This window comes from Mucor mucedo, assembly GCF_025094135.1.
Source record: "Mucor mucedo strain NRRL 3635 chromosome Unknown EV154scaffold_49, whole genome shotgun sequence".
NCBI lineage: Eukaryota > Fungi > Mucoromycota > Mucoromycetes > Mucorales > Mucoraceae > Mucor > Mucor mucedo.
In genome coordinates, this window is record NW_026252333.1 from 22,761 (window position 1) to 47,020 (window position 24,260).

The 24,260-nt window shown below is 37.1% G+C and overlaps 12 protein-coding genes across 12 annotated transcripts; 8 read left to right on the top strand and 4 right to left on the bottom strand.

Moving 5' to 3' along the window:
* Positions 1-288: 288 nt before the first annotated feature.
* EV154DRAFT_538183 (zinc-binding ribosomal protein) lies at positions 289-941 on the top strand (the record flags this gene model as incomplete). The annotated part of the gene is made up of 3 exons (XM_051604258.1): positions 289-291; positions 551-773; positions 847-941. 3 exons carry the CDS (start codon positions 289-291, stop codon positions 939-941), a joined length of 321 nt encoding a protein of 106 aa, XP_051457296.1.
* A 958-nt stretch (positions 942-1,899) lies between these two features.
* On the top strand, positions 1,900-3,569 carry EV154DRAFT_509831 (uncharacterized protein). The gene is made up of 2 exons (XM_051601638.1): positions 1,900-2,643; positions 2,719-3,569. Exons 1-2 carry the CDS (start codon positions 2,368-2,370, stop codon positions 3,490-3,492), a joined length of 1,050 nt encoding a protein of 349 aa, XP_051457297.1. The 5' UTR covers positions 1,900-2,367; the 3' UTR covers positions 3,493-3,569.
* A 65-nt stretch (positions 3,570-3,634) lies between these two features.
* On the top strand, positions 3,635-4,111 carry EV154DRAFT_234592 (uncharacterized protein). The gene has a single exon (XM_051594516.1). The coding sequence runs from the start codon at positions 3,673-3,675 to the stop codon at positions 4,036-4,038; it is 366 nt and encodes a 121-aa protein (XP_051457298.1). The 5' UTR covers positions 3,635-3,672; the 3' UTR covers positions 4,039-4,111.
* A 3-nt stretch (positions 4,112-4,114) lies between these two features.
* On the bottom strand, positions 4,115-5,080 carry EV154DRAFT_509835 (uncharacterized protein; the record flags this gene model as incomplete). Its single annotated transcript, XM_051601639.1, has 2 exons — positions 4,304-5,080; positions 4,115-4,239 (listed from the first exon to the last, which is right to left on the bottom strand). Exons 1-2 carry the CDS (start codon positions 4,944-4,946, stop codon positions 4,115-4,117), a joined length of 768 nt encoding a protein of 255 aa, XP_051457299.1. The 5' UTR covers positions 4,947-5,080.
* A 388-nt stretch (positions 5,081-5,468) lies between these two features.
* Positions 5,469-7,883, bottom strand: EV154DRAFT_464889 (MoaB/Mog domain-containing protein). The gene is made up of 5 exons (XM_051597677.1): positions 7,691-7,883; positions 7,600-7,626; positions 7,332-7,546; positions 6,649-7,246; positions 5,469-6,569 (listed from the first exon to the last, which is right to left on the bottom strand). Exons 1-5 carry the CDS (start codon positions 7,701-7,703, stop codon positions 5,491-5,493), a joined length of 1,932 nt encoding a protein of 643 aa, XP_051457300.1. The 5' UTR covers positions 7,704-7,883; the 3' UTR covers positions 5,469-5,490.
* On the top strand, positions 7,693-8,623 carry EV154DRAFT_234684 (uncharacterized protein). The gene has a single exon (XM_051594517.1). The coding sequence runs from the start codon at positions 7,852-7,854 to the stop codon at positions 8,614-8,616; it is 765 nt and encodes a 254-aa protein (XP_051457301.1). The 5' UTR covers positions 7,693-7,851; the 3' UTR covers positions 8,617-8,623.
* A 382-nt stretch (positions 8,624-9,005) lies between these two features.
* On the bottom strand, positions 9,006-9,890 carry EV154DRAFT_421204 (S-adenosyl-L-methionine-dependent methyltransferase; the record flags this gene model as incomplete). Its single annotated transcript, XM_051596003.1, has 2 exons — positions 9,006-9,549; positions 9,625-9,890. The coding sequence occupies 2 exons, from the start codon at positions 9,888-9,890 to the stop codon at positions 9,006-9,008; spliced, it is 810 nt and encodes a 269-aa protein (XP_051457302.1).
* Positions 9,891-9,962: 72 nt separating this feature from the next.
* EV154DRAFT_509871 (acyl-CoA N-acyltransferase) lies at positions 9,963-10,679 on the top strand. Its single transcript, XM_051601640.1, has 2 exons — positions 9,963-10,162; positions 10,238-10,679. Exons 1-2 carry the CDS (start codon positions 10,038-10,040, stop codon positions 10,575-10,577), a joined length of 465 nt encoding a protein of 154 aa, XP_051457303.1. The 5' UTR covers positions 9,963-10,037; the 3' UTR covers positions 10,578-10,679.
* A 1,665-nt stretch (positions 10,680-12,344) lies between these two features.
* On the bottom strand, positions 12,345-14,834 carry EV154DRAFT_551914 (uncharacterized protein; the record flags this gene model as incomplete). Its single annotated transcript, XM_051605018.1, has 3 exons — positions 12,345-12,746; positions 13,489-13,811; positions 14,809-14,834. The coding sequence occupies 3 exons, from the start codon at positions 14,832-14,834 to the stop codon at positions 12,619-12,621; spliced, it is 477 nt and encodes a 158-aa protein (XP_051457304.1). The 3' UTR covers positions 12,345-12,618.
* Positions 14,835-17,493: 2,659 nt separating this feature from the next.
* On the top strand, positions 17,494-19,686 carry EV154DRAFT_234782 (uncharacterized protein). The gene is made up of 3 exons (XM_051594520.1): positions 17,494-17,618; positions 17,682-18,399; positions 18,483-19,686. Exons 1-3 carry the CDS (start codon positions 17,584-17,586, stop codon positions 19,263-19,265), a joined length of 1,536 nt encoding a protein of 511 aa, XP_051457305.1. The 5' UTR covers positions 17,494-17,583; the 3' UTR covers positions 19,266-19,686.
* Positions 19,687-20,350: 664 nt separating this feature from the next.
* On the top strand, positions 20,351-21,705 carry EV154DRAFT_234749 (uncharacterized protein). Its single transcript, XM_051594519.1, has 3 exons — positions 20,351-20,778; positions 20,850-21,426; positions 21,503-21,705. Exons 1-3 carry the CDS (start codon positions 20,488-20,490, stop codon positions 21,592-21,594), a joined length of 960 nt encoding a protein of 319 aa, XP_051457306.1. The 5' UTR covers positions 20,351-20,487; the 3' UTR covers positions 21,595-21,705.
* EV154DRAFT_234707 (uncharacterized protein) lies at positions 21,560-23,694 on the top strand. Its single transcript, XM_051594518.1, has 3 exons — positions 21,560-22,579; positions 22,642-23,311; positions 23,380-23,694. The coding sequence occupies exons 1-3, from the start codon at positions 21,740-21,742 to the stop codon at positions 23,640-23,642; spliced, it is 1,773 nt and encodes a 590-aa protein (XP_051457307.1). The 5' UTR covers positions 21,560-21,739; the 3' UTR covers positions 23,643-23,694.
* The last annotated feature ends 566 nt before the right edge of the window (positions 23,695-24,260 follow it).

The following is a 24,260-nucleotide window of genomic DNA, read 5'->3' on the forward strand; positions in this document are numbered from 1 at the left end:
CAAAAAAAAAGTGACAGGTTTGGATCTTTTGTTTGTGCTACTCTCCGAGAGGGAGGGAGGAGGAAAACAAAAGCACTTCAGTTCCGGACCGGACCTCAGACAGGTCCTCTAGTGTGCAACGGGGGAGAGGGGAGGTGGGGGGTGGGGGGATTGGGTGTGTGCGCGGGATTAAAGTGTAGAGGTCTGAATGGTATCTGGCATAGTTCCTTCTCTTTTGGCATACAGTTGAATTTAACATGGTAGGTTGACACTTGTTAAAAAAATAAAATCCCACATCATCCATCCACCATGGCGAATCCCACATCATCTATCTCTCTCATACAAAAACCAACAACAACAAAAAAAAATGAAGGAATTATTTTATCAACCTAGCCGGGGCATGGCCTCCCATCATCAAATTCCATGAGGTTGGGGGGAGAACATTTAGTAATTTATTTTGCAGCGACCGAGAGAGAAAGAGAGAGAGAGAGAAAAGATGAGAAACCATGGAGGCGGATTGATGATGAAAAAAGAGAGAGCTTGATGAAAGTTTTAACATTCTTTAAATTAGGTCAACATTCCCAAGACCCGTAACACCTACTGCAAGGGCTCCAAGTGTAGAAAGCACACCCCTCACAAGGTCACTCAATACAAGGCCGGTAAGGCTTCTCTCTTTGCTCAAGGTAAGAGACGTTATGACCGTAAGCAAGCCGGTTATGGTGGTCAAACCAAGCCCGTTTTCCACAAGAAAGCTAAGACTACCAAGAAGATTGTCCTTCGTCTTGAGTGTACCGGTAAGTTTTTTTATTTTTAATTTGTGTGTGTGTGTGTGTACAAAGAGAAATACTAACGATCGATTATGTGTAGCCTGTAAGTACAAGATGCAACTCGCTATCAAGAGATGTAAGCACTTCGAATTAGGTGGTGATAAGAAGACCAAGGGTGCTGCTCTTGTTTTCTAAATTTGTTATTTTTTTTCAAAAAATCCTGTCGCGTTTTCGTTCTTTTTATTTTTGTGTGTGTGGAATCCTATACAACAACAACAACAACAATACGCTACTGGGGGAAGCAACAACAATGTTTTTTTAAAATCTGCAGTAAAAAAAAAAAAGAAACCCAAATTCAGTTTTTTTTTATTGTAGAATCTACTCTTTCTTTCTTTTGCATGTGGTTGATATCAATGATATGACTGTTATCGTCTGTAGCGCAAAAACAAAATGTCTTGCCAATCCTATTTTTATAAGTTTGTTTGTGTGTGTAAAAAAGGGCTTAAGTGTCAATAATGGGCTTTTTTTTTTGTGTATGTATGTATGTATGTATGTGTATTTCTTTTTAATCGCATACCAAGTGGTAGCCTTCTTGAATCCACGCATCAAGGAAAATGGAGGTTGCCTTGGATCACTGATACTTTGAGGAGATTTAAGACCGTCTCCTACCCCTGAAACATATTTTTTCTGGAAAGAAGAAGCCGTACTTGGTTGACGATAACGAAGATCGTTACCATGACGACTCGTTCTCCTTTGTTGTTGTTGTTGTTGTTGTTGCAGTCTTTGCAGATGATATTGATATTGCTGCTGACGAATGATTTGTGTAGGTACATGAAAATTACCTCTGGGAATAGGTGAATGATGAAAATGGGACGGAGGAGGAGGCGAATGATGAAAATGGGGTGGAGGTGGAGGAAAGTACAATGGTGGGAGAGACGGTCTTTGAGGATACATATTTTTTATGGAACTAAAGAAAAAGAAAAAGAGAGAGAGACAAAAGGATTTTTGTTCTCGTGAGTTTTTCCTCTCCTCTTTTATCACGCGTATATATACAAATATCAATAAGCCAGAGATACAATCATCATGACAGATAGCCCAAAAAAGCCATGTGACTAATCTCACCCGTTTAAAAAATCACTTGTTTCTTCTTTCTTGTATAAAAAACGATCTACTCTCCGAATGTCACTTCGATTTCATGTGGGACACAAGCTTTCAGTTGAGAATATCTTTTTTTTTATAAAAAAAAAACGATTCGTGTGTGTAACATTGTCCTCTTTATTTGCAAAAAAAAAAAGTAAATAAACAGATTGACAAGTATAAGGTTGAAACTCACACACTTGATCTCTAAAATCCTGTCAGCAGCATGTAAAGTACTAAGAATAAAAAAAGAAAGGCCCTCTTCTTTTGGTTTAAAATAGATGGGGATCATTTCCGACGATGCTAAAGTGATGCGCTGTACAGGATGGAGTTCCAAAGCATGTGAGCATAATATAAAAGCTGGTATAAAATGAGGTGATACAAACAAACTGTCCTACAAGACTGGGGGGAACAAAGTAAAAAAAAAAAATCTTTCTATCTATCTCTCTCTCTCTCTCTTTTTTCTTCCTTCTTAAAACCAGCAATGTTTCAACAACGTATTCAGCTACAGAGAGAAGAACCCAGATCCCGTTGGAGTATTCCTTGTTGTAGTTCTTTTCGAACAAGAGGTATTCAGTTACCTGAAGACGATTCGGACCACGAGGAGGAAGAAGAACAAAACATTGCTCCATTTCACATTGAATCTACTCATTTCTTACAACATCCGGCTAACCTCTCTCGCAACCCATTTGCAAGAGTAGACGAACAACCAGAACCACCGAAAATTGTGCTACCTTCACAGGAAGAACAATTAATCGAGGTAAACAAAAAGAGGGCATACAAACTCCTCTTTTTCATAAATTAAACTTTTTTTTTTTTACTCTCCCGCACCCAGGTCACAGAACAGGAGTCAAGTCGACAAAAGTATGAAAACGAGCCTGACTGGACAGAGTTACATCAAGCTGCTTCTGCTGCTGCTGATGCTGCTTCCGACGATGATGATGATGATAAATCTGATGAACAATCACTTCAAGAAGAAACTATAGTGACAGTGACAGAGGAGGAGATACCAAAGAAACAGGAAAAGATACCACAGATTGAACGAGAAGTTTTGCATTTATTACCATTACCTCAGTTATCCAACGAACTACCACCTACCATGATTCATAAAAAACCTTCGTTTGAGAAATCCATGTATGGCGAACAACCTCTCATGTCCACCACCAGTCGATCCAACAATACCAGTCGTTTCTCGAGGTTCTCCATGACCGAGCAAGATTTCCTAGCTCTTAAAAAACAAGAAACCGACGCTGCTACTGCTACTGCTACTGCTACTGTTTCTGCTGCTGTTACTGCTACTGCTACTGCTTCTGTTTCTGCTGCTTCTACAGTGACAACTCCTATCAGCATAGAGACACCCACAGAGACACCCATTATGACAGATCCATTACAAGCAACACACGTACGCAAATCATCGATTGTTTCCAACGCAGCGCAATCCATACTAGGCGATAAATTAGATGATTTCACTGAAAAGTTGGCATTTATTAAAAAGAATATCATCATGAATCAAGATTCGGATGATGAAGAAGCGGATAATGCGGAAGAAACTCTTCGAAAAATCGCTTTATTAAAACAAGATCCTTCTACCACTACTGTTTCCAGGTAATATATATATATATAAAAAAAAAAAAAAGTTTTTTTTTCCAGCATCCCCCACCATTCAATAAAACATCCCACCACCCCCATTGTTTATTTCTTTTATTTTTATTTTTATTTTGATGTTTGCATGTTATTGAGCCACTCCGTTTTTTTTTAATAAACATTTTTTTTTTTTTTGGGTAGTGATATGGCAGGCCCAGGCACAAGAACGCTGCATAGAAGAACAAGTTCGTTAATGGATGTGGCACCAACACTTGCTCGATTTATGAACCAAATCAGTGAAGACTTTTCCGCACTTGCAGGGCCAGAATCACAACGTACAGCTGTTACCGAAGAGGAGGATGACGACGGGGAGGAGCTCTTTGATTTTACCAAGGTCATTGAAATTGGAAAGAACATGCGAAGCTTCAGTGAAGGATTTGTAGGAAATGGTATACGTATCTTGAATGATGTAGCGACTCGTATCAAGACCAATACGGATGAAGACGATCAAGAGGAGGATGTGAAAGAAGAGAATGAAGAAGGAAACTGGATCAATGATTCTTATATTTAATAATAAAATAAAAACTCTGTATTTTTTTTTTATACATGTTTTTTTTTATTTGGAATAAAGGATAAAGTTACAATGATTAAACGGTGCAGATTCTATCTAGGAAAGAATGCTTAGGTCGACGACGGGTGATGATGGCAGGTGTAGTTTTACAAAAGACAGGCCAATGAGCCGCATATCTTTTCACTTGTTGTGTGACAATGCCTTTAAAAATAAGAAGAGATAAATATACGAACATTTTGTGTGTGATGTAAAAAAAAAGATGTACCCTTACCATAAAACCAATAGAGATGTAATGGAAAGACAATAACGGCCACAAGCCATAGAGTCTCTAACCGATGTCTTTGCTTTAAAGCCACAATCATGTATGCATGAAATACCAACCTCAATAGAAAAAACGAGGAAGCAAACAATATATCGCACCTCCATTTCTCTCGAAAGGAACCCAAGGCCAATACAAGGGTAGGTAATTCCAATAAGCAATTGGTGCTGAAGAAGGAAGAAGATTTTGACCGTAGTAACCAGATAAGAATACCAATGTACAATGGATGATGAATCCAGCCTGTGAGCAACGTGATACGGTTGCGGTAATAGATGGAGCCCAAAGAAAGATCCAGGATTAGGTAAGAGATAAAGAAACAGACAAGAGCTGTGTGATAGTTTGAATCTATGCCTAGCTGAGTCATGTCCCAGCCAGAGCGCCAAAACAAGAGAAAGAAGGGGATGGAAGTGATGGTACAGACAAGACTGCTGGCAAATGTGAGGATCCAACTGATTTGTTTATCTGTCTTTGTAAAGCCGCTCTTGATACAGTAAAAGAAGAAGCAGATCAGACTACTGAAGCTTACAAAGAATGAAATGGGGACAATGGGTTGGCAAAATACTTGTCCTAGCGTCAATTTTCCATGCATCCTTTTAAAAGAGAGAGAGAGACAGAGAGAGAGAGAGAGGGAGAGAGAGAGGTAGAATAAAGGATACGCTTATAATTTTTGACTTGTATTTAAATGGCACCATAAGACATGTAAGAAAAGGGGTGTTGCATCTCTCGGAGGGGAGGGAGGGGGGGAGGAAAAGACGGATTAATTTATTTAGCGGTTGTTACTTTTTTTCTTAAAAAAAACAAAAACTTGACAAGTATCCAGGAGATGTAAAACAATAGGAGTGGCAAAATACATGTTTTTCTGTTGTGTCTATATGAAACCAAAGAATGAATTCATAAGCATAATGATGGACAAATAACAAAGTGTTGTCTCTTTTTATGTATGCTTTTTTATTTTTAATGCAGAAATACAGATTTTTGCATGAAATAAACAATAGACCCCAAATTCATGTATAAAATACGATATTTTTCTTTTTTTAGGACAGTATGATACTGCCTTCCCCTTACACGTACAGACAAAAAAAGATACTATATCCCTCGAATAACTCCCTTGGTGGCCAACTTTTTTTATTTATTTATTTTGTCAAGCTTCCAATCAAGATACACGGAACAGACGTTCCTTTGCGTAAAAGAGTGATTTCAGGGGTACGCATGGGTAATTGAAGTAAACCATTGGCTTCTACTAAACTCAACATACGGCTGCTCTGTTGAGCCCCTGTAGACGTTGCCACCAAACCCCCATGGTCGATCCTGACCTGTACACGATGATATTCGGGTCGAGCATCCAAGTGAATATCCTCTTCAATCTTTACGGGCACCAACCCATGCTCTGGTTTCTCCCAACCTGCCATTCTTCTCAAGGCGGGTACCACAAACAAATGAAAACCCACCATGGCAGAGACTGGATTACCAGCCAAAGCAAAAACTAATTTCTCTCCTCGTTTTCCTTGAGGTACTGTAGCAAAAGTGGTAGGTTTACCTGGTTTCATCAAGACACGGCCAAAATGTACAGTGGCATCCATCTTTTGTTCCAGAATTGGCTTCATAAAATCAGCTTCTCCCATGGATACACCTCCTGTTGTGATCAAGACATCCACTTTAGAAAGTGCTTCTTCTAATCTCTCTGTCATTTCATCCACATCGTCATCCACAATTCCCAGATCCACTGCTTCATAACCAGCCACAGCAATAGCAGCTAAAAGCGTCATACGGTTTGTATCACGAATTTGACCCGGTTTCAATACATCGGTATGAATATGATCCAAGACTTCGTTTCCAGAGGATAAGACACCCACACGAGGTTTACGATACACTTTTACATGACGTACACCCACAGAGACCAACGTACCTAATTCGCTACCCACACGTTGTCCTTGACGTGCAATTAATTGTCCTACCTCACAATCTGAACCCTTTTCACGGATATTCTCACCGGTATGTGCAGAGGCACAAATCTCAATCTCCAATTCATGTTGACCGTCCTCTGAAGATCGGATCAGTTTGGTGTCTTCCACCATAATAACAGCATTGGCACCATCAGGTACCATACCACCTGTGGTCACACGTGCTATTTTGCCTCGACTTAATGTGGTGCAGGTGGTAGCTTGAGCAAGAGATACGGATTCTACTGGGTAAATACCAGGTCCATCCTCAACTAAATTGTTTTTTGGGGGATTAGTTATACTGCATGACAAAAGAAAATAGAAATGAAAAAGGCGGTGGGGACAATTTACCGTGAACAGCGTATCCGTCGACAGTGGAAGCACGGTATCCGGGTACAGGCTCAAGAGAGGAAACGTTCTCTGCCAAGACATAGCCTGGTAAGAACTGGGATACGGGCATGCTCATGATATTCAAACGATGCGCATGTTCTCCTACAATTTTGATTGCTCTATCAATGCGTATAGCAGGGTAAGGTGAGCTGCGTAAACGACGAGATACAGGTGTTTCTAAAAGAGCAGACTGACCCGAGAGTTGTGTCGAGTCTTCCTCTCGATCATGTCTGCATCGATGGATTTCCTTTGATGGCTCCTTTGGCTCCTTTGGTGTCTCCTCTGACTGTTGTGGCTGTTGCTGTTGAAGTTTCTCGTGGAACTGTTTCACGGATTTCTGGTCTGTTAAAAGATCAAGCGCATGAGGTAAAAGGTTTAGGATGGCACTCATGTTTTCTTGACAGGCTTTAGGGCTACCGGGTAAGGTAATAATCATGGTCTTGTCACGGATACCCGTCACGGGTCTTGAAAGTGCGGCAAAGGGTGTCACAGCAAGGGAGGAAGATAATAAAAGGTGTGTGATACCCGGTGTTTCTCTTGTCAATAAAGGTTTGACAGCCTATGTATAAAAAAGAGAGGAGAGTGTGTGTGAGTGAGTGAACGGGGTTTCAAATCGGTGGGGGTGGGGGTTAAAAGATATATACTTCAGGAGTAACGTCTCTGGGAGAAAAACCTGTTCCACCTGTAATGATGACAAGATGAAGATTGGACCAAGTCTTGATGATGTTTTGAATAGCATTTATTTCATCGGGTACAACAGTTCTGTTTAGGACAGCGTATTTTCCTGTTTCCACTAAGAGAGTTTTTAAGAGAGGACCGCTTTTATCAAGGGCGTGGTCGGCAGAAGCAGAATCGCTTACTGTATGTTGATGAGTGACATGTCCAATTTTTATAATGTGAAAAAAAAGTTACCTGTCAATATGCCGACAGTGTAAAGAACTGCTTTAAAAAAAAAGTTGGTAAGTGACAGTCTTTATTAGGAAAAATAATATGATAATTTTACCAGCAGCAGACATGAGTCTCGTGTCAAAAAAAAAAAAAGAGTGAGTGATAAAGTGGGTGGGTGGGGTTCAATAAAAAAAAATCGCTCTCTTTTTTTTTTCTCTCTCTCTCTCTCTTTTTAATCACAACAAACAAAACAAAACCAAAAAAAAAAAAAAAAAAATGATAACAGCCTTTGCGGTTACCTGTTTAATACTGGTACCTACGATACCCCTTTTACTTTATGGCATTGGATTACTTTTACCTAGCGATCATGTTGTTTCCCGCACAACTGTATATAACACGACAGCAGAGATTCTATGGGCCATCTTGACCAGCGTAGAAGATTACCCGGCTTGGCGTAGCCATATTGACAAGGTCACGGTCCGTTATGACGAATTCGAAAATGATATCAACAAGTATGAAGACGAATCCAGAATGACCTTTGTAGAATACACTGAAAAAAAAGATCGTCGTACGGTGGTCATGCACATTGAACAAGAAAAGGAACGTAAGCTCATTCGGGTGCTGGAAGAAAGACCTTATATTGCCCCTGGTGAAGAAGAGCTCTCCAATTCCACTTTTAGTGGCTCATGGACCTTTCTCATCGAACCCATCGGTGAGAAACAAGTCAAGTTAAAGATTACAGAGCAAGGTGTCATTAAAAAACCCATGGTCAGAGTCTCGCATAAACTCTTTTTCGGTTACCATCGTCGCATTGATCGATTTATCAAGGATTTAGGCAAGGAGATTGAATTAGGTATCCTAGAACAAGCACCACAAGAAGAAACACTACATGAAGAAGAAGAGGAGGAGGAGGAAGAAGAGTATGAGGCAGGACCAGATGATAGTGTGATGCAACCTAATCCAGCAACATTAACAGAATCAAAGATCCTTGATAAGGATTGGGATATGATGAGTGAAATTCTTGATAAAAAAGCACTTTAAATCTTTCTTTTTTTTTATTCTTCTTCATCTTTAATAAACTTTGCTAAAAAAAACCCACTGGTTCGACTTTGGATAGGATCAAAACGTAAACAATATTTTTCAATCTCGCCTTGTAACGCTTCATTCGTTTGCTTTTTCATGGTGGCCTTTTGGATACCGTAGGTTGGTATCGAGGCTAATTTAGCTTCCGGGTAACGCGTTAGAAACCAAGCAACATTGGCTTCGTTCTGTCCAATCGTCAAAGAGCAAGTACTGTACACCATGGTGCCTCCCTTCTTTAACAGTTCCCATCCTCGTTTCATCAAATCACGTTGTAAACCCGCAATACTCGATAATCTATCCGTGTCCATAAAGTTCTTTTCAAACGCATCCCAGCCCCACTTTTCATACTACATGGTGAATAGAAGGAGAATTGAGCACACTTTTACACCTATAGATGTTAAATTCAAGATTACCTTTAGAATGTGAGCTATACTTCCATCATGTGTACACTCTGCATCCACCAGCACTTTATCATAGCCAATCCCACTCCTCGACTGGTCATCGAAGCGAAGCAACCTGGAAGCCCAAAAGGGTTTCACGACGGTCGTCTTTTGACGTTTCTTCTCATTGTCTGTGGCACAAATGACGCGATTACCTAATCTTTGAGGAGGCAAGACGGAAAAAGTTGTGCCATCTGCTTCAAATAACCTCACTTTTTCTCCTACCTTGTATTTCTTTAATAAGGAGCGACAAGTGGCTAATCGATGGGCTGCTAAATCTACACCTGTGGCAGTACCTAAGCCTTCCTTACCCAAAAGATTAGCAATCATGCAAAGTTTGGCTCCGGGAGCACAACAGAGATCCAACACTTGATCGTCGGGTTGGAGCTCTAATGCTTGTACGGCGATGGCGGAGCTAAGATCGATGCCAAAAATAGCATGTTCCTTGTACCTGGAGTGGGGGGGGGAACAATGAATAACTGTGGACATAGAATGTGAATTTGGGGGGAGGTGTAATATATCTTACGCCGAAATATCGGATATACGCTTATCACCCAATTGAACGCTAAAGAAATCTTGTAACCCAGGTACAGGAATAACTTGCTCAGTTTCAAACTGATCTTTTAGGTCTTGTAATGTTGGGCGTCGTGAGAGTGGCACATGGGTATTGGTTCGAATGTAACGAGGGAGATCAGCTACTGTGTATACCGCTGGGTCAATGTCATTGTCCTCAAGAAACTTTTTAAACGATGCAGGTAATTGTGTAATGTCAAAAACAGCCTTTTCTGTCATGTTAGGAAATAAAAAAAAAATTGTTTAAATAAAAAAAGGGGGGTGGGCAGTTTTTTCTTCAGTCACAGAATTTTATTATAAATTCTATCGAATTATCCTCCATCCTTTTTCTCTTTTATTTTCTATTACTTCTTTTCTTTTGGAAATATGTCAGAATATACAAACGTAGTTGTTGTCCCTCTCCCACTGGAAGAAATCCACAGATCGCATGCTATTCGACAAGATGTCTTTGTCAAGGAACAAGGATACTCTCTTGAACTCGAATTAGACGAGTAAAATTTTATTCACATTATACGACAAAGATTAGTCATACTGACTCTTCTACTAAATCCAAAAAAAATAATTAGAAATGACCCTGTCTGCTTACATTGGCTAGCAACATGTGAAAAAGACGGCGTACCTATGGATGTAGGTACGATTCGATTATGGCCCAAACCCGATGGATTAGCCAAACTCGGTCGTTTCTGTGTGCTCTCTTCTGCGCGTGGTCTTCATATCGGTCAATTGCTTGTGGAAACATTCATTGCGCATTGTAAACAAAATGGGTTCCATACCATTGTCTTGCACGGTCAATACCCACGACGTGGGTTCTATCAAAAAATGGGGTTTGTGTTGGAAGAGGGAGATGATGCGATCTTTTTAGAAGGTGGCGAACCTCATGTGCGCATGTGGATGCGTAATTTATAGATACATAAACTTTTTTTTGTATATATATATATATATATATGTCAATTAGGTCTCTTTTTCTCTTTAAATAAACTGGTTACTTGGTCATAGATCACATTGTCCAAAATCAGATAAACCAATGAGTAAGCCTATTTTTTTTAGCGTAACCATCTATGCTCCTGATGTTGATCGGTTTACGTGTTATAGTTATCTGGTAAGATAATGCGCTGGTGTAACCGACTACAATGCAGGTTCGCCAACTCTAAAAAAAAAAGATCGAGCATTACATAGTTTGACATTTTAGGGGTTTAATGAAGTGAAACGAGTAATTAAAATTAAATATGATTTTTTTTTCAGAGATAAATAGACTTGCTGTAAAAAAAAATATGCTCTTTTATAAGGTGTAAAATTTACATAATCAGGGTAACACTAGAACTCAGCCTACCAAAATGGAATAATTCTCCCGTTACTGGATTTTTTTTTTTTTTTTTTTTTTTGCAGACGGTGATTTACTATAATTGTGCTAAACAGAGCTATTGTAAGTGCTGTCAATTAGTCTATCGTGAAACATTTTTATAAGCTTCTCGTATTAAACTTAAGCTTCAATGAAATATTTTACACATAGTTTCTGTCATGTACAGGTCTGACTTAGAAAGGTCAAACAAAAAATAAAAGCTAGAAACAATAAGCATGTTTTCCCATGTGGAGATCATTTTTACCGGATTAAACTTCTCCACAGTGATGGATATACCCACGCATTCTGTATAATGACATAAATAAAAGTAGAAAGATGACGAGAAAGATGAGAGGAAGGATGAGCATATAATTTCTAATTAAATAGAGCGAGATAAGATTATGGGACAGATGTCTATTTTAAGAAAATTTGTAAACATAGACTAAAGCGCTGCTGTTATAAAACCAATCAGTTTCTTATTAAACTAAGAATATGCTTCTGGTAGTTACGTGGAGTCAACCCGAGTAAATCTTGGAGTATATCTGCATACTTGGTTTCCTGCCCAAATATGATCAAATGGATCGAATTGCCGTAAGAATCTATTTCATGTAATGTTGACAGATCCATAGGAACAGAATCGGGGTACACTGTTAATCTTATTTACTAATTAAAGTAGCCATTAAGATGGTGTGTAATGATGGCTGTCAAAGGGATGTATATTTAATTTATTATTTAAAAAACTGTGGTAGAGAAGGGGTGGTTCTAATGTCTCGGTGATCTATCCGTCCTGTAAATTATTCTCTAGTATTATTCGTGAATAAAATCTGATCCTAGGTACAGAAAATTTGCCGATGATGTTGTATAATTATTTGCATAAAAGTAAGGAAATACATCTATTCAAGCGATATCTTTTATGTGCATTCATTCGTTTTAAAATTACATTCTATAATGACAGTAGGTCTATATTCTTTGATAGATGGGTTTAATACCATTGTTTTGCACAGCCAATATCCTAGACGTGGGTTCTATCAAAAGATGGGCTTTGCGTTAAAAGAAGGAAATGATCAGACCTTTTTAGAGGCTGGAACACCTCATATTCGCTTGTGGATGCGTAATTTATAAAATAAAAACATCGTTTTGTGTACATATATCAATTGATTTTGCCAAAAAAATAATAATTCTGTGATATATTTTGACTTTTCATGTTCTTTTCTAAATTCGATTAATTTACATTGGCACTATATATGAACCACCTATTTACTCACTGTACTAATCAAACAATTTTGAAACCCAAAGCTGCTCGACAATATTTGATATTCATACACTAATTCTTCCTTATAAACATACAATTTTTTTATTTATTAATTCTAGTTGTTGCTTTTGTTATTTAGACTTGAGACTAACCCAAGAATACGCCAAAGTCGTTAAGACTTGTAAGGCGTCTTGCTTGTTGAGCTTACGCAGTTCACCCGAGATGAGCAAACGACTGTCAACGTTTCCAGGGCTTAAAAAGCTAAACGCGCACTTGATCGAATTTAAGCAGTTCAACACTTGGTGTGCGTAGCCTGCTGGGATAAAGACCGCATCACCAGGGTTTTGGTAGAGGGTTTAAGGAACAACACCATACTCGGCTTCCAAGCGTTCAATATCTTGCTCGGTCATGTAGAAAGCATGATCGAAAATTGGATGCAATCGATCACAATCTTTATACTTTCGGATATACTCTTGCAATTGGCCTAATTAACGAAAATGTCTAGACCTCCGTATTTTTTCTCAAACATATTTTTTTTATACCACTTACAGCAATTCTGGCGAAGATCAGCCAGCCAGTATGATTACACCTGTTTACAGTGCAATCCCTGCTATTCACAGTCCGTGAGTTCTAACAACTCAAGAACCCTGTCTATGAGGTCGCCCTCCTATAGCAAAGACTAGCTGCAGCCGCAGCCGCAATATATCTATTTCAATTTAGCGTCTTTTGAAAGAAAGAAGAGTCATTACTAACTAACCTTTTACATTATCGGTAACTTTCATACGATAGAAGAAATATGTTAAGGAAAAAGAAAAAGAGAAGACTAAAGTGTGTGCACCAGCTTTATTTATAAGCTGATAAACAAGAGCTTATGTCAGAATGATCTAATTGTTTGTTTCATCATCCATAAGGTTTGGGCCTTTATTCAAAAGAAACATATGCAAAAACCCCCCCCCCCCAAGCAAATCGGAACTTGGTAGTTGTATATCTGCGTTCCAGTAGTAGCTTGTAATGATATGATGGAAAACAGAAATCGATCATCCAATGGCATGTCAATCGACGTGTAGACCATCACGTGATTCTAAAAAATATGATACGTTTGAAAAAAATACGGAGTTCTAGACATTTCCCTAATTGATCGTGTGGAAAAATGTGCCAGATCGATGCAGCCTTGGGTTTGTCCCTTGTAGTATCGTCATCCGCGTAATACATGTCATTAACAGCACCGGTGATGTCGCACTGCAAATTCGTCTTGCCCGTCTTGCTGTGATTGTCGCTGACATAGGAGATGAACATCTTGGGTCCAAAATCAAAAGGCAGGTACTCTTCTGGTAATCGGTTAGCCAAGTTCAAGTAACCGGAGGCGCTACAGTATTCAGGTGCCGGTGCAGTTCGCATGAAATCGTCGTATAAACCTAGCAAATTATGGGTTTGGGGCCAGTCCTTAACCTTGAGGACCTCAGAGCTTCCGAGTTTCCCATATAGTCGTTGACGGCGCTTGCGGTCAGAGAAAGCATTGAAGTAATCTTCGCCATTTAATTCGAAGCCGCTTGTCGTATTTGGGCACGATTCACTTAAGAATAATTAAGCAAATCGTTTAAATAAATAAATTACGAAATTAAAACAACCTTTGATGTTGCATATCAGCATATGCTTGTACACTGCTATACAACTTCTCCTACTACGAGTACATACTTCTATATTAAAGATTGCATGATTGGCCTAAATATGATATACGAATGACAGTTGGATACAGAAAGCTATACCACTGAGTTACGATATCACCGATCGGGAAGAGAAGCTTCTCCGATCAAATCAAGAATTTGTTGTATGCGAGCTGTAAATACACCTTAGCTGAGGTAATAAATAGGACACAAATAAAAAATCAAGATGAGCGACCTTTATTTGTTGCATGTGCGAGGCCTTTTATGCTCTTATGGAACAAAAGATTTTCGTCTGTAAATGAATCATCAAGACACAAGCAAGGTGCGTGCGTGCGTGTGTGTGTAGGAGCATAAAGTTACTTAAATCAGCTAAACAGTTTTAATGATGCGCAGGAACAGTCCTAAAAATTCTGCTGTATGTTTAATGCTATATACGTGACGAAACGTCATAGCTTTGCATGAACAGAAGGTATGGGTACTGATATAATTCTGGAATGTTAAATAAGTCTAATAACATGCAGTGAATTTTAATCCTTCACCATCCTTTGAACTGTAAAAATAAAGCTTACCCCAAATAAAATAAAACAACCAATCTTCGGTGGTCCGTTCAGGCAACAAAATGACAAAATATATAACATATACAGTATATATTTGACTATTAAAAAATTTTCTGCTTTATTTTTTTTTTTTTTTTTTTTTTTTTTGAAAAGGTATGGTAGCTTTGTCATGGATTATATTGGCATTAAGTAGCTGAATCGTCTATGCTGCACTAATCAATCTGCGCGATTAGAAAAAGTATGATTGTGTAACCTATTGCCAACCCAACAAAAAAATTTCGCCCTGATTTGACATTTCAGGGAGGATAAAGTAAAAAATATTTACGAAACAAGAACAAGAACTATACGCATTTTTTTATTAATCAAAGATAAAAAGACTTGTTGTAAATAATAACAATAATTAAAATAAGCTCTTTTATACGGTGCACAATACAGATGGAGGGTAACACTAGAACTCAGCCTGCTAGAAAGGAATACATCTCCCGTTTTTGGACATTTTCTTTTTTTTCTTTTTTCTCTTTCGCAAAAAAAATGCAGACGACTGTTGAAAAAGCATACAATTATTCTAAACATAGTTATTGTATAGCATTCGGTAAGTGCTAAAATCAATTATTTTGCGTCTGTCATCATAAAAAAAATATAAACTCGTATAAGATTAGGTTTTGATGAGGATCAATTATATATCAATCGATTTTTTAGTGGATACCGAAGTCAATCTGGCGCGCACTGTAACAGGTAAAAAAAAATAACTTACTTGGTTTTATTGAATCACTCTAATAAAAACACCCGTTATGATAGAGTGCGAAGTGTTTCCATCCTTTATAATATCGAGACCAAAACAGTTTTGGCTTGGGGAGTTGAAGCTAATCAAAGGAAATTAGAAGCCGAAACGAATGAGAACGTTTTCCATGTAAACAATATCTTTACCGAATTAAACGTCATACACCGCAGACTCAAAGACTTTGAAAAATCTAAAACCCCAGGAAAACAATACACACACGCTGTACATGACGATTTAATCAAAGGGGCAGGGGTCAGATTTCTCATGAACGTCTTGCACAATTATCGTATGGATATGGGCGGCCTAGAAAATGACACGACTGCAAAAGATCACGTACATTTACCTCCGCATTATGCTTTCTTTGTACCCACAGATTGGGATTTCGAAATAAGAAAAGAAATCATCCGGCCTCTTTTTGAAGAATCGGGACTGATGGCGAAATCAGATCACGATAAAAAACTTTTGTTCTTTACACAGTTAGAAACCACTTTTCAATATCTTCAGGCACAAGATCCTTCCACCGATTTAACGATACAAACACCCATTGTCAACGGACAACGACTTGTAATGTACGGATTAAAATTTGCAGGAGATAAACTGTCCGTTCGTCTCGACCTTTTTTCGGCTGAATATCCTAATTTGCAATCCCTTGGCACACACTATATTGCCAAAACCATCAAATCAATTCATTTTCATGTCTCTTTAGCATCCAATGTCGAAGAGGGAATAGAGAATTGTTTAAAGGCCCGCGCATTTAATTTGGAAGAAAAGAAATATCGCAAATTATTAAACGAAATGATTAAACAATATCAGGAAAATGGGGTAAGCATAGTTTCTCTATATATTTACTGGAAAGTTAACAGTGTTTTTTCTTGTCATTGTGTAGTTTATCTCTTCCGCGTCAGATCAGAAACTATCACAAATGAAGATCCATAACCATCGACCTTTCAAACAAATCACCGGTGCTATCAGAAGAATGTTATTGACCAAAGAAGAGTACGAAAAACTACAATCCATTACAATGGAAGAGATCCATAAAAAATTATTTGGATCTATCCAAAAAACATTCATACAAACCATGGAAAATGAGACGCTACAGACGGATCGTGCCAAAATAAGAACTGCCATTTTGATTCTGATCAAGATTCAAGATCTTTTGGAAGATCGTCTTGAATACCGCTTCAGTAGTTTCACGGCTTGGATGGTTTACAATTGGTTAAAAGATTGGGTTCGATTTGCTGGACAACAAAAGTCGAAAGCTAAAACACCAGACAAGAATTTTGAAGACAAAGAAAAAAAAAGTAAGATAGGAAATGAGAAAGTAAAGGACAAGAAGGATGATGTGAACAAGGATAAAAACAAGAAGAATGAGGATGAGAATTACGAGGAAAAGAAAAAGGACAAGGTCAAGAAGGACGAAGTTAATAAGGACGAGGTCAAAAAGGATAAGGACAAGGATGAGGATGAGGACAAGGACAAGAAAAAGAACGGGGGTAAAAAGGCTGGGAACAGGAAGGAAGTTGTAATTGATCTCGATAATCAAGACTTGTTCAGACAGGAGTATTTTTTTACTGACTACCAGTACAACTTAATGGAATTCGGAAAAAACCAAAGAGTCCCAAGTTTTGAAATGCCTTGGACCGATATGCAAGAAGGCAATAATTTAATGATTCGTGATGAAATTCAACTTTCAAACACCAGTATGCCTCCATCCTTAATACCAAGAAGTAAGCTAGATCGTTGCGAAATTATTTCGACGTTTCAACCTGATAATTCAAGAACTTGCGAAAAAACCTCGCGTACGGGAAATTGTAACAAACACAATCCACCTTCTGAAGACCGTTCAAACTTACAACTTGTCAATTTGGAAAATTACTCAAACGGTAAAGTCTTATCATTTGTAGAACTAGAAAGCTTTTCAAACAATAAGGAGATTTCACCCCTATCACTTGTCAAGTTAGAGGGTTATTCAAATGCCAAAGAATTATCTACCGAACCGATTGACGATGAAGACGATGAAGACGAAATTGCAAAATTTTCACAAGTCAGATTAAAACCAAGCTGCATTATCCATTTAGGTATCTTATATTATACATCAAAGTAACTGCATGTATTGAACTTGTTGCGATAGACATTTCTCGGGAAAAGACTTATCTGACGATAACCTCTCTGGATCCTGAATATCCCACCAGAAGAGTAACAAGATATCATGGTGAATGGTAAGTTTACAGCAAGGAAGGTGGATTGGGAACTGCTTAGTAAAAATTTCTTTGAAGCAAAATTAGACCTTTAGGCGAATTTTTTGTTTCATCACCGAACATGTATCAAGATTGTTTGTTTCGAAATATGAAAAGGTAAATTTTTTCAGCATTGAAGTTTAAAATTGAGTGCTAAATTTTTATTTTTTAAAAAAAAAGTATGCAACAGTTTATGAAGACAGAATATCTTGGTACCGACATAAAAGAATGGATCAATACCGATAAAATTAGAGATTTTTTTGAAGAACCAGACAGCCATTCTAAAAACACTGATGAATATGCTTCATGTGTACCCATAGCAGGCGACAGTTATACATTCTTGGTCAGATATCTATGTAATCTCAACAGGCTTATCGTAGATCAAAAGAAGAATTTCAAAAATATTAACGATATAAAAATTGGCTATATTGTATCGATCGAAAAATGCTTGCTGGATAACGTTTTTGGATCCAAACGAAACCTGACTTGCCTACTCTACAAATCTGACATACTTCAAAAGGCAGATGAATGTACCATCTCCAGCGTGCTTACACAGGGCGATAGAATTTTACCTGTGATTAAGAAAGAGCTCGGATTAGAACTGAAACTAAAGTCATACTCGGTCATAGCTCAGTTACATGAGAATTACGTACAGGTTACTTTGCAGCAAGTAGTCAATCTTGACCCAATAATGACGATTATTGTTCAAGATAGAATTATACCTATTGACAATGTCAGTGATAGTTTATGTAATTCCATTTGGAAACACATTGTATCTACCAAAGAAATCAATTGCTGTACCAACCATACACGTAAAGAAAAAGGCCCTTGTGATCTACTCTCTTTGAATAATTATGTAAAGGTTTTAGGCCAGTTAAAGAAAATTATTTCCGAGATGGTAAGTGCACCATTTTTTTTTTCTTTCTTCTTTTTGCTAGTGATTAATAGTCTGGCTATTTTTTTATTCGACTATAATTTTAGTTCCTGAAAGAAAACAATTTCGATTTACAACAAAAAGTCCATATCGAATTCGAGGGCAATTGTGCTTATCAGATAGATATACCATATCGACACATCATTGATATCGCTATAGAACCCATCCTACGTAATATCGCTACTATCATTGCAGCTTCTGTTGTAAGATCTGATCATTTCCAAAATTACGTGGTGGAGCATCTTTTTGTCCTGGGGACTATCTTTAACACCTCACGTGGTTCGGATCTGGATAAAGCATGTTATTTGATCATGCAAAAAGTACTTGATGACAGTATTAATGACAAAGAAAAGGATTATAAGGGTTTTGTTCTTCAAGATCCATTTCACCATATGCTCAACCCGGATCTTAAAAAGCAAGTAGATTTGGATCGAACATTAGAAACCCAGAAAAAAGCACCGCATTTATTTGAAGTTGTTAGTAATGGTAATTTGGAACAGGTAGCAAGAGAGACCTATGCAATTTATGTAAAAAACGTCTACAAGGATGATATCATTTATCCTGGTGATGAACTCCGGCCTTTTCTATCCCTTGTTGATATTGGCAATGAGAGAGCGGGTGTTCTAGGGGGCAGAGATGCTGCAATGATTGTGCTCCAGAGAGGACAGTCAATTCCAATTACGGGATTAACTCAAAAGTTCAAGATGCTCAATGATTATTTTAAACAGAATGCAGATACAAGCGGATTCCAATTAGAAATAGGTAAATGTGGTAACCGGAGAGTAGTTATAGATATGTTTATCTTAAACTTTTTTTTTTTTGTAAAATAGACTTGGTTCGATTAAATAATTTAGATGATGCCATGTTGGAACAAATCGTTTCTTTAGATGGTTACCTTTACGATGTCATTGACTGCTTTTCACTTCATCGTGAAAATGCAAAATCAGATACACCTATCCGCTTGGAAATTAAGCATATCAATCATAATTCGTCACTTCAGTTTTCATTCAGAATGGTTGGTGATGGTGATGACTATCAAAATGCAAGATTGTGCATTGCTATAGGAGAGCAACTTACTGTTGCTTTTGATTAAATTACTTTTTTTTTTTCTAATATAAAAAATGTGTTGCTTGACACAAGTATTTAAAGTTGTAAATTAGCAAAGAGTACAAAGAAGTTTAATGGTAACACCAGACTCAGCCTGGTCAATTAGAAGGTTTTCTTTGTTTTTTTTTTCACTTTTCCTATTTTGTTGGTTTCTTTTTTGTTGAGATAAATAATCCAGGTATTAAATCATGGAAAACGATTCTGCTTATTCCCAAAGCTATTTTATCACTATTTGTAAGTATCTGGTATATGAAAATCTTAAAAAAAGGGACAAATATTTACATCATATAATATAGGTTTCAATGAGGATAGGGTCTACACGGACTACTTTTTCAACGGATTTAAAAAAGAAGTGAATCCATATCTTAAACAGTGAGTCAACCTAAATAACATTACTTTCGATAAGACAAATATCTAATGCAAGTCAATAAAAAAAATAGAGCTCGACGAGTTTCAATTTTATTCGACACGGTTAGTTATAAAGTTTTGGCACAGGGCGATGAGGCTGATAAACGAAAATCATTGGAAACCAAATGGAATATAGTCTACGTGGATAACATCTTTTTGGAATTGTATAGAATATATCAGAGTGCGATTTCCCAGCGCAACCAAAACTATCATGAAAATTATGAACACAATGTACGAAATGAACGTGACATTCTTATTTTAAATGCAGTGAAAGGCTTTTTGAAGGATACCTTATACAAATTCCCGCCAGAACTAGGAACCAAGTTTCCTCCCGCACCCGAAGAAATCACAAAGCAATCCGGTTTATTTCATCGATTTGCATTTTTTCTTCCTCCTCACTGGGACGATGAAGTCCGTGAATTCATTCGTTCTGTTTTTCTTGACGCCAAATTGATCGAAAACAATGATTCTAGACAACAACTAGTATTTTTCACTCAGCTGGAAACAATTTTTCGATATCTTCAATCCCCAAGAATTATGGAACACGAGATGATGCACTTAAGAATAGAGTATGGTCGGCAATACACCATTGCCGGACTAAAAATTATGAATGATACCTTGCATGTCAGCTTCAATTTGTTTTCCGCGCAATACCCTCCCCTTGACCAACCTGATGTCGACAGTTATGTTGCGAGACCATTAGACTGCACTGATTTCACGATACCTTTTAAAGGACACTTAAAAAAAGGTTTAGTAAATTGTTTGAAAAATAAATTTTTGAAAGACTCGATACTGAACGAATTAATTGAGCAATATCAACAACAAGAGGTTAAACGCTTTTACATATAAACTATAAACCGGGCACTAACCAGTTTTTGTACATACATTTTTTTATATAGTTCTTTCCTGCTGATAATGAAAACTTATGTACAACTAAATGGGAAGAAATTCTTTGTAGTACACCCTTTAAAAGAGGTCATATCAGTGAAGAATTAACCTCCGAAGAAGTCAAAAGATTAGAATCAATAACTATGGCGGAAATTCATGAAAATTTGTTTGACTTTATCAGTAGGACTTCCGAATCATTTAGGAAAGCATCCAAGCAATCCTTTGATTCAGAAAATATCAGGCCGATTATGTTAGTCATACACGGCATACAAACCACGTCCGGTGAGCGGCCCGAAATTAGGAGGTTTAACCGCAATATCGCATGGATGGTTTTTAATTATTTCAAAAGCTATATGAATGATCAACAGAAGTACAAGCATAAGATAGTAACGTTTGGTAGTCAAAATCTTCTTGCTGTTGAGATGCCATGGCGCAATATTTTAATTGGAAATAGTATGCAAGTAAAAAACGAAATAAAAGTGACGATGGCAAACAGGCTTAAATTCTCGGAGTCCGGAAATGAAGTTGACAGCGCTTTAACGCTGCCAGATCTGAAAAATCCAAGCCCCAGTTACTTTGTCAATATAGGTAAAGTGATCCGAATCTACTATTGATATGTATTTTTTTTAAAAATAAAATAATACTAACATTACTTCTATGACAGCGATTTTACACGATGAGGTTGCTTTTGTATGCTCGTTAGTTGGAGAAAACGCTCTTATTAGGGAAACTTCTTATGGCTACATCAAATGGTAATAGTTTGCCATTGTAGCAATAACATAAACTAACTTTTTTACGCACGCCAAAGCGAGTTACAGCCCTTAAGTCGCTTTTTCGATCAGTTGGTTACATATCAAAGTCCAATACTCCGTGTGACTGATAGGTAATACTATTTCAAAACATGGGCGTTTTTACGGCTTTTTTTTTATTAATCACAAATATTTCAATAAGCATTAAAGATTTGCTAGAGAATCATTTTGATGATATTTTAGCCTTGTATAGTGATGAAGACCATAGTCGTAGTTTGGACGACGAAGAGAAAAGGATGAGAGATTTATTGCAGGAGAGGATCAGCGCCTGTTTTTGCAAAGAGAATTTTGAACTAGAAATCCCCCAAAAATCTTTGGCATATATACACGATATAGAATATGTTGAACTTTTTGTTGTCATGTACATGGGATATTTAAATGGACTTGTAAGGAAGCAATTAGATAAACAGTTCGGAGTGGATCGGAAAGATAAAACAATAGCATATGTTATATCTGTCGAAAAAAAATTGTTAGACAACTCAATTATTTTATGCGATAATTCTTCAAAGCTATTATACCAATGTGGCATACTTCGAAAAAAAGACGGACGTAGAAAGGCTCGAATTGTTGCTCAAGAAGAAGAGATTATTTCTGTACTGCAAGATAAGCTACAAGTCAGTTTTAGACTACAAGAATACTTTATTGTTGTGCAGCTGCATGAAAATTTTTTACATATCACTTTGCACAAGGCAATTCAATCACATGATACAACTTTAACTGCTATTACTGCTATTGTAGTCCAAGATGAAATTATACCAATTGAAAATTCTAACAACGAACTTTGTGAAAACATCTGGAGTTACGTGAATTCAAATGGAAATATATGCAACTGCCCTACAAAAATTGCCATGCGGGATGAAGAACTGATGCTGCTTTTGTTTGATAATTACAATACCTTTATGAATAACTTAAGAAAAAAACTTTCTGAAATCGTACGTTAATTGGAAATATAAACCAGCTATAATTTTGGTTTATTGACACTTTATTCTTGTAGTTTGCATCCACAGATACAGGCTTAAATATGGACAAAGGGATGGATATCGCGATCAGTAAGACATGTGGTTGTAATGTGACCCTATCTCTCCGCAATATTATTGATGTAGGGTTAAAGCCAGTTATTCAAGACATCACTACAGTTATCGCTGCTGCAATTGCGAACACTGACTTGTTAGGAAATTACGAAATTACTTCTGTGTTCATTCTCGGAAGCATCTTCAATCCTTCAATCAAATCACCACTCAAAATAGTCCATAAACAAATGTTACAAGATGAACTTTCTGCTAGTATTGAATTGAACGGTAAGGATACGCCTGGATATGTCATGAATGAAACTCTTTGTGAACTTCTACAACCGATGAAGGGAAAAAAGCTTTTTATGTACGACAGTTTCTGCTATGGAAACATCAACCAGACATCAAGTGAGACATATGCAGTTTACATTGATGATTTTTATGAAAATCCGTCGTCTGGTAAAGCTTCCAGGCCATTCTTATCTTGTATAAAATACAACACTGATGGAGCAAGCATTGTAAGAGATTCAGATGCAGCAATGATTGTACTCCAAAAAGGACAGCCAATTCCTAGTGGAGGATTAATCATACAATTCAAAATGGGACTCGGTAGCATGGAAAAAAAGCTAGACACTATTTATGTTTTGAAAATAGGTAGTTATATGTTTGATCGGATACATAGTGTGTTTTTTAACTCTGACTAATGCATTCTTTTTTATTAGCATTGGTAAGATTGATGAATTCAGAAAACACTACCCAAGGAGAGATAGTTTCTTTAGATAGAAACCGTTATGATAATCTATGTATATTTTCTCTTGTTCGAAACAAGAAAGCTTTTGGTTATCCTATTCATTTTGAAACAAAATACAAGAGTCATAATTCTACCCTCCAGTTCTCACTAAGGATGACTGGAGATGGAAATGATTATGAATCTAACACCAAATGCACTTCTGTTGCTCAACAGTCAAGAGTCGCTTATACTTAAAAATATTTGGTTTATAATAAATAAAATAACTCAATAAGAAAGAAAGAAACGCTTTACAATTATATTTGAGTCAAACATAATCATTGCCTTTTATCAAAGAGAAAAAGTTGAATCCTCTCCGGATGGCTTTTAATCGAACATTTGTTGGTTCGAGCTTACATATTCATATGTCATTGGTCGATATTTGTGTCACTGTAATGGGTATCCTTGTTTTTAACATCTTGCAAACAAAGTATAGACTGTAAAAAATGAATGTCAGTTTTATACGTTCTCTTGTTTCACAATAATACGTGTCACATGGAGTAAGAAATTACAGATGTCTTGATCTTTCTAGAAGTAACGTCAATAATCTCAAACAGTTTACTATTATAGTGGCAGACCATATTAATTCGATATAAAAAATAGACACACCAATATTTATGAAATCAATTTTATCTTATGTAATGTTCTCGCTAGGGAGGCAAAATAAATCTAGGATAATTCCGAGTAAAACTTCTGTTTATTGAAGTTGAATTTCACCTTGGAAACTAACTTTAATGAAGTCTATCGTGGTACAAGCATTATGAACAATAACTAGCCCACATAAAAAAAGCAAAGCAGCTTAGAACAAATGTCTAT

Excerpts from the sequence above, each read along its gene's own strand:
- EV154DRAFT_509831 (XM_051601638.1), top strand. The coding sequence starts at position 2,368 with ATGTTTCAACAACGTATTCAGCTACAGAGAGAAGAACCCAGATCCCGT. Across the intron at positions 2,644-2,718 it reads AGGAAGAACAATTAATCGAG|GTCACAGAACAGGAGTCAAG; the intron begins GTAAACAAAAAG and ends TCCCGCACCCAG.
- EV154DRAFT_234592 (XM_051594516.1), top strand. The coding sequence starts at position 3,673 with ATGGCAGGCCCAGGCACAAGAACGCTGCATAGAAGAACAAGTTCGTTA.
- EV154DRAFT_464889 (XM_051597677.1), bottom strand. Across the intron at positions 7,547-7,599 it reads CACTGTCGGCATATTGACAG|TAAGCGATTCTGCTTCTGCC; the intron begins GTAACTTTTTTT and ends ATCAACATACAG. Across the intron at positions 6,570-6,648 it reads CGACGGATACGCTGTTCACG|TTGAGGATGGACCTGGTATT; the intron begins GTAAATTGTCCC and ends AAAACAATTTAG.
- EV154DRAFT_234684 (XM_051594517.1), top strand. The coding sequence starts at position 7,852 with ATGATAACAGCCTTTGCGGTTACCTGTTTAATACTGGTACCTACGATA.
- EV154DRAFT_509871 (XM_051601640.1), top strand. The coding sequence starts at position 10,038 with ATGTCAGAATATACAAACGTAGTTGTTGTCCCTCTCCCACTGGAAGAA. Across the intron at positions 10,163-10,237 it reads CTTGAACTCGAATTAGACGA|AAATGACCCTGTCTGCTTAC; the intron begins GTAAAATTTTAT and ends AAAAATAATTAG.
- EV154DRAFT_234782 (XM_051594520.1), top strand. The coding sequence starts at position 17,584 with ATGTATCAAGATTGTTTGTTTCGAAATATGAAAAG. Across the intron at positions 17,619-17,681 it reads TTGTTTCGAAATATGAAAAG|TATGCAACAGTTTATGAAGA; the intron begins GTAAATTTTTTC and ends TTAAAAAAAAAG. Across the intron at positions 18,400-18,482 it reads AGAAAATTATTTCCGAGATG|TTCCTGAAAGAAAACAATTT; the intron begins GTAAGTGCACCA and ends CTATAATTTTAG.
- EV154DRAFT_234749 (XM_051594519.1), top strand. The coding sequence starts at position 20,488 with ATGGAACACGAGATGATGCACTTAAGAATAGAGTATGGTCGGCAATAC. Across the intron at positions 20,779-20,849 it reads AGCAATATCAACAACAAGAG|TTCTTTCCTGCTGATAATGA; the intron begins GTTAAACGCTTT and ends TTTTTTATATAG. Across the intron at positions 21,427-21,502 it reads CAGTTACTTTGTCAATATAG|CGATTTTACACGATGAGGTT; the intron begins GTAAAGTGATCC and ends CTTCTATGACAG.
- EV154DRAFT_234707 (XM_051594518.1), top strand. The coding sequence starts at position 21,740 with ATGGGCGTTTTTACGGCTTTTTTTTTATTAATCACAAATATTTCAATA. Across the intron at positions 22,580-22,641 it reads GAAAAAAACTTTCTGAAATC|TTTGCATCCACAGATACAGG; the intron begins GTACGTTAATTG and ends TTATTCTTGTAG. Across the intron at positions 23,312-23,379 it reads TATTTATGTTTTGAAAATAG|CATTGGTAAGATTGATGAAT; the intron begins GTAGTTATATGT and ends CTTTTTTATTAG.